This window comes from Poecilia latipinna, unplaced genomic scaffold, assembly GCF_001443285.1.
Source record: "Poecilia latipinna isolate Pla-1442-1.1 unplaced genomic scaffold, P_latipinna-1.0 Scaffold584, whole genome shotgun sequence".
NCBI lineage: Eukaryota > Metazoa > Chordata > Actinopteri > Cyprinodontiformes > Poeciliidae > Poecilia > Poecilia latipinna.
The window spans coordinates 297615-305330 of NW_015113200.1; the positions used below are offsets into that span (position 1 = coordinate 297615).

General features: G+C 38.5%; 1 protein-coding gene across 1 annotated transcript in view; it reads right to left on the bottom strand.

The window, feature by feature from the left end:
• Window positions 1-5499, bottom strand: part of sncb (synuclein, beta) — a 17607-nt gene extending 12108 nt beyond the window's left edge. Inside the window, exons 1-2 of the mRNA XM_015042292.1 lie at window positions 5329-5499; window positions 4146-4279 (exon numbers count right to left, since the gene is read on the bottom strand). Coding sequence (XP_014897778.1) covers window positions 4146-4266 — 121 coding nt within the window. The 5' untranslated portion in view covers window positions 4267-4279; window positions 5329-5499. The remainder of the gene's footprint in view (window positions 1-4145; window positions 4280-5328) is intronic.
• Between the last annotated feature and the right edge of the window lie 2217 nt (window positions 5500-7716).

The window sequence follows — 7716 nt, forward strand, 5'->3', positions numbered from 1 at the left end:
GATTTTTTTTTTGGCGTGATTTTTATTAAAAAAAAAAAAAAAAAAAAAAAAATATATATATATATATATATATATATATATATATATATATATATATATATATATATATATATATATATATATATATATATATATCTTTTTCTGATATAACATGTGTCAGTCATGCCAGGTTACACTGATAACACCTTCGGTGTGAATGCTCTTACTGAGTGAAGACCATTTTAATTTGGCTTTTTCCAGTCACTGAGGGGTTTTAAATGAAGTGTGAGGAACCAGAGATATGTAAAAAACTTGAGAGGAAACAGATCTGTCTTGTTTAGGCTGGAAGAAAATGAGGAGGAGGAGAGAGAGATATATAGATCATTACAGGAAGTTACTCTGTTGAATTCTTTTAAACTTTGGATTTGAAAATATTGGCAACCTTTTGGAAATCAGAGTTGATGAGAAATCGGCCACAAACTCTTGAATGCTGGATTTCAAGAAACATTTGCTTTCCACTAAAAAAAAAAAAAAAAAAAAATTATAAAAGCCAATTTCAAAAAAACCTTCCAAAAACCGAAAATAATTGCATCTAAAACATCTTATAATGCAAATTATAAGTGCTTCTGCTGATCAGAAAGCCTAGGGACTTTTGAGAAGTAATCTAAGACTCTCTGTCTTCCTGAATTAAACGTAAAATATTGCTCAGTGGGTAATGTCTCATAGCTACTTTTCAAAATAGCTACAAAAAAACAACAATTCCCTAAGCTTACTAATGTCTAAGTAAGATAAGTGTTCAAAACGACTGGAACTCTGACAAATGTGGCGAGACAAGAACTTAAGTTTATCTTACTGCCACACAAATAAAGTAATGTGGCAAGAAAATCTTAAAAGCCCATCAGCGGAGGATGGCAGACCATTCTTTCAGAGTGAGAATATACTGCCACTATAAAAGTTTAATTATATCTAAGGGATTTTGCACATCTTTAGCAAGTACTTTTCTTTTTTTTTTTTTTTTTACTTTATGACTTCTGTGACTAAAAATATAATTAGTATCATCAATATTTAAGCACAGAAAAGAATTGCCAAGCTTTGATGTAACAGCTATGATTCAGAGAAGCGATATGTAAGTTTTTCTACTCTTACGTTAGATATGTGGTATATGAATCAGTGAATTTGCCTGTTTACTGCAACGTGAATTGCATGCTGCTTCCTCCTCCTTGCCTCTCTCATTTTGCTCAGCTGGGTGGGTGGTCTTCAGTAGCAGCAGCTGTCAAAAGGAAGGTCTCAGATGAATCAAATCGCTGCTACCCCTCCTCCAAGAGGAGCCTCCGAGCAAACACATAAGCAGTTTTCCAGGGCACCACCAGGCCCAACATGCAGCGACAGAGAAGAAGCAAAATTTGCCCCTTTTTTTTCCCCCTCTTGCTGCTCAGTGTGGGCACAATAGAAATGAGTCTGCCTATGTTGTGACTGCAGTCTGACATATTTGGAGTTCTGTTGAAAGTCGGGGGGCACTGTGCTAAATGTGCTGGGTAGTAAGATGTCATCTATAGACTGGCAAATCTGACAACGTTGGCTAAAAATAGGCAAGGTTCTCTGAATGCAACAAAAAGTGCTAACCATTGCAGAATAACCAGAACAAGCTGATGAATTTAGAGGGGCGAGGGGTTCACTGCTATTCTTACTCCCTGAACTTCATCATAATGTGTCACATTACAGCCAGAAATCTCAATGTGTTTTAGAGGGATTTCATGTCACAGCCCAACACAAAGTAGAGCACAGTTGCAAAATGGAAGCAAGCTCAGATTTAGAGATCGGGAGACGAGCTCCGTCGTCCGGGGAAGGCTTAGATTAGAGCTGCTGTTCTTTAATCCCGGCGCGCCTCACTCTGGAGGTTTTTCAGGGCTGTATAGCCCTCCTAGCCAAAGAACGCCTTGGGAATCCCCAGAGTGAGTTGGAGAGTGTCTCTCTGATCCTGGACTATAATCCAGTCATTGATAAGCAGAAAATTGTGGATGGATAGTTGTCCTGTCAAAAGATTATCCCTCTTGAGCTGTGGGTCTGCAGCTCCCCCAGAGACACCATGGGTCCCTTTTGCTCCTTCGTTTATAAATGCTGTCCTTGTCCTTAAACACATATGGACTCTATTTACTAGCTAGGTGACTTCTGAAGTGAAATGGGTGAACTATTTAGAGGTTTAGAGGTTTCTAAATAGTTCACCTATATTATATTTTTTCTCATGCCAGGCATAAGAAGAAATATGCCTGGCATATTTTTACTTATCTTTCTTCTTCCAATCAGCAATTATGCACTTCCTGGTATTGGTCTAGCTCATAAAATTCTGATGTAATATGTTGAAGTCTCTGGCTATGATGTGACAAAATGTGAAAAAGTTCCAGAACGAGTAAAACCTCTGCAGAAACAGCCAAAAGAGTTCCCTAAAATTGTGACTTTTTACATGTATTTAATAATCCCCAGAGTATTTAAAATTAATATAACTAGTCATTACATAGAGATATGCATCAGTTTTTGTTTCCTCTATGATGTTGTGTTTTAAATGTAATTTTAAACATCAACTCTTTGGATTCAAAAGTGGCAGAGTGAAACACCGAAACAAAAAAAATGACTTAAAGAAACAGATCTTAAAATAAAGAGAGGATCAAGTCTTTCTTACCATAGTTCTATATGAAAGAACCATGTTTTTCGGACTATAAGCTGCTACTTTTTTCCCAAGCTTTGAACCATGCATATTAATAAAGTCCTTAATATTTCTGTGTTTTTGTGAAAAACCGAGAGCGGCGGAGATATCAGCGGCTTATAGCCCGATGAGGCTTATATACATTTTCATTTTTTATTTTTTTTTAATTGAAGGTGAGGCTTATAGTACGGTGCACTCTATAGTCCAGAAAATACGGTATTTACTACATAGCAGCATATGACACTAAGAACATTACTGAAGCTGTATGCTACAAAACAGATCATATTATGCAGAAATAATTGTTATTGCACCAAAATCTTAATAAAAGCTTCCTTTTTTTTCGTTTTTTACTAATATCAATTTCTAATTTACTTTCCCTTCAATATATTTTGCATGCTTATTTAATATTTTGGATTGCATTAGACTTTAGTTACAAATTTGTAAGCTACATTTCAATTTAAGAGATGCAAATACTTGGGCAAGTAAATACGAGCAAGGTTAAAGAAAATCAGCCTGTACTAAAAAATGTATATATATATATATATATATATATATATACTGCTCAAAAAAATAAAGGGAACATTTCACTTTAATTTTGTGTGTGGCTTCAAATCCAGGCCTCCATTGTTAATAAATTTGATTTCCATTGATGATTTTTGTGTGATTTTGTTGTCAGCACATTCAACTTTGTACAGAACAAAGTATTCAATGAGAATATTTCATTCATTCAGATCTAGGATGTGTTATTTGAGTGTTCCCTTTATTTTTTTGAGCAGTGTATATATATATATATACACATATTGTCTGTTTAGGTGGTTTGACCGCAGGCTCAGCCTTTTGTAATCTGCTGCTGTGCGGGGTGAAGAGCTCCCCCTTGACACCCACCACCCCAACCCTGTTTCCACCTCCTGCTCATAACATTTAAACACGCAAATGATGCAAGAAAAAAACCCCACATGAAACCTCTCCTATACCTGATGCATTATTTACGACTATGGCACAGCTAAAAACTTAGTGCAAGTGCTGGGCTGCTGCGTTTGATCTCATGTGAAACTGGAATATATTCCAACTCATTTTTGCTCTGCAGACATTAGTTAAACGTAGGCATTGATTGGGTGATTCATCATATTTCTGTTATAAGGAATATGATGAATCTCCCCGTCTGATGATGAATTAGTCGCAAAGAGCTGTGGAAATGTCCTCCTGCTGGAATACAAATTTGACCGAATATTAAAGCCATGCGGGTTCTTCTTTCTCCTGATTACTTTGTGCAAGAAACAGGACTTCCACCCATTCAGTAGGAAAAGTTACTGTATTTATATTTTTTTTGTGCAAAAATATTGAAGAAGGGTCGAAATGCAGAAACATGTCTGTCTTGTATTGGTCGTAGAAGGACAGTCTCACAGCACATTTAGATGCATTTGCATGAAATTAAGCAGCACACATCACTCTGAGAGCACCTCACCTACAAACATGACTCCTTCCTTGGTCTTTTCCGCCGCCACTGCAACTCCTTCCTTGGTCTTTTCTGCGGCCACAGCCATCCCCTCCTTTGCTTTAGACAAACCCTTCATAAACACATCCATCTTGGCCGAGCTACTGTGGATAGATGGACCATATGAGCAGTCAGTGACAATCACAGACTAAATGACACGTACAAAATAAGCTCCAGCTCCACATGTATTTAAATCCTTATACCTCACGTGTATTTTTTTTGCATCCTAGTGCTTGGCTAACTGCATTGTAGCTGTGCTTTTTATGAAGCCTTGATGTAATTTAGTGGAACACCAGTTGGAGGTGGTGAAACAGGCAGCACCGCCTCCTGTGGTAGATCGTGACGGCTGCAGTTCAGTCAGCTGCCAGTGGTTAAAAAAAAAAAAAAAAAAAAGCCTCTCTGCTCACTCATGCATTCAACCCCTTTTTTCAAAATCATGTCAGTGCATGAAATATTTATAGGGAAAAATATATTTGAATGGAAGGGCTAATCATGGAAGCGCTCATTAATTATTGCTCGAATTAAATGTTACTCTAAGTGGCAGCGAGAAGACAGAGGACTCCACCTGGCCCGTTTTACACATAAGGGACTACACGGTATACTATATTACATTATATCAGGAGGTTGGACTTAATTTATATTTTAAGGGCCACACTACGTTGCTGTGGGAAGGGAGGCACGATTAAATCACCAATACAAGAAACGGTCTACTATTAAACGAAAACATGCGTAATGCCTCAGATTAACAGCTTGGACTAATATTAGGCGCCAATCCCTTCAGAGACTCTCTCTGGATGGTGCAGGTCAAGCATTCTTCATCCAGCATCTGCAGCCTAAATTATATGCATCAAGTTACACCACGTCCATCTCGCATCACGTCTACATCCGTCTTTACACACATACGAGCCTTTTTTTTTATTTTTTTTATTTAATTTAATTTCCCCCCCGCCGTGCTCCATATCCATCGCGGTCTATAAATTTACATACGTCCACTTTCTTCACCCAGCTCCGGGTTGCTTAATGCACGACGCAAACCGGTTTCCTTACTATGTACGACGACGCTCCCAGGCATGGCCATCAAATGGTGGTGACCTCTATACGCTTAGCCGTCAACATGAACGATGAGACGGGCACATGGGGAGTCGTCCCTTACCTCGTTTGCAGATCGCCTTCGACTTGTCCCCTTATGGTCCCGTCACACCCACACGCGAAACTATCGTCTGAATCGGATATATCTTCAGATGATCTCTAGGTGGGCCTTCCTCGGGCAGATCTCCACTAAACAGGGACGGCCCCCTTTACAGTGCGGCTCAGAATATCACGTATGCCGCCCTCCTCCTCCTCTTCCTCACGCTCCCCTCCCTCCCTCTTCAGTTTCATTTCTCTTCCCTCACCGGTTCCCTTCTCTATCGATCAGTCCAGATGTTGCTGCACAGGAAATCAATTTAACTAAGCCCGTCTCATCGTCTGGTCCCCCCCCCCCCACACCCACACACACGTCAAACACAGTAGATAAATGTAGCGTGAAGGCGGCGCACATTTGTGTTTTCTAGATTCAATAACTTTACATTTTTGAACTTATAGCCAACAAAACAAAACAAAATATTGGGATTTTCAGCGTTCTGAGTTGCTCATTTGACAGAATGCCCACAGGACAAATGCACTACTTCATAGTTTGAAAATTGTGTCAACTACTGAATATTTTTCTGCTCTTGCTATTTGAACTAAAAAACATGATTTCATGCACCTTGTAACTGGCTGCAAGTAATTCAGAGCAATAGAGTTGTCAGTCTGACCACATCGTTGTTGCGTTTTAAATGATGCTTAAAGAGGGATTATAATGCGACAACGACCATTTATTTTACATTCAAACGAGCAAATGGGTGATTATTCTGTCTGATCTTTATGTAGAAGTTAAAATAGCTTTTATTAATTTTTTTGGTAAATAATTAGGTTCGACTGAACACAATCCTGAAACACAATCTGCAGTTTAGACATTCTGATGAATGGATAGGGAATTGTAAAACAAGTTGCTGTGATGATGCAAAAATGATCAAAAAATATTTGAAATGTTTCTCTTCTCGGAGAAATAATCCAAATCAGCACCATGTATTGGCAGTTTTCACTGTCTAAGAAAACTACCAATACAGTTGGTTGTCCAACCTGTTTGTCTAATAAATAATGCAAACTAGTTCATGTTTGTCATACTTTTAAACTGAAAGACTTCAGTGTTGACTTACTAATTAACTCCAGTACATCTCTTAAATGCACAATGTGGGGATACCAAAGAGGATTAATGCTGGTGGCTATTGGGCTAGCTCTTAAATAAAGATATGGTTTGGGACACCAATTTTAGAGCCATTCTACTTGATGGCACATCAGATGCATCCCTTAATTGGGTAAACACAGCATATCGATTAAAATGAAATACAAATGGAAAAAGTACATCTGGTACAACCAACAGGCAGTATTCAACAAGGTTTTATTCAGATTAGTCAGACCAGTTCCCATTACAGGTGTCAGTCCTGCTGATTGCCATCCCATGTTACTACGTTGATGAAAAAGGGTTAAATTCCCCCCACCCCCATCCCAATCTCCCCCCCTTTTTTTAAACCCTCAATCTCTGACGTACGCCCAGTGACGATATCCTCCATGTGAAACGAAATCCTGCCTTTTTTTTTTTTTTTTAAATACCCCCAGCGCCCCCCTTCCCAGTTTGAGGAAATCCCAGACATGAGTGGGCAGCCTGCAGTTTTCATCCAGTTGCGTGGATCTGACCAGAATGTGCCACATTCTGCAACAAGGTGACCTAGAAAGGAAAGAGGAGGGTTGAAGAAAAGGTGTAGATTTTATTTCTGAAACCACACCGCCACAGATTCGCGATATCACCCCCAAAAAGATTGAAATTTAGTTAAAAAAATAAAATAAAATTCCCTTGACAATCACAGACACAGAAGATTTCAGCGAGCTTTTCTTGGTACTGAAATGAGTCACTGTCCGTGGTGCTGATCCGCCATGTCCGGTGGAGTACGTGTTGGGCAACATGGAAACAAAACGCAATTAACCGCAGTCAATTTTTCAATCAACATCTTTAAATAAGACTGTATTTTTTTTAGTTAGTATTTAATCAACTAAAATACATTTAGTTGTCGCATAAAAGGGCATTAAGCGTGTTCAGTGGTGCTCCTTTGGTTTGTCCTGTAACGGCTTGTTTTCTTGTGAGCGTACTCTGCCCTCTTGTGGTTTTATGTGAAAACGACACGCTGATCATTTTTCAATTGCGTTCTTTGGGGTTAAAATAAAGTCTTCGTGAGGCCACGAAGCTCTAATAAAACAAACAAAATAAAAAACTCTAATAACTATACTACTTTTTGATAGGCAGCTTTAAACAGCTGGTAATTCTTCCAAGCAACTTTGAACAGATATAGTTCACATTAAACATTCATTGTTGATGGCCACTTAACTACAAAGAGATAAACAAAAGTGCAAGTGTCTTAAGAAAATTAAGATTTTAAATAAAATGCTTCTGTACCCTCCTTGA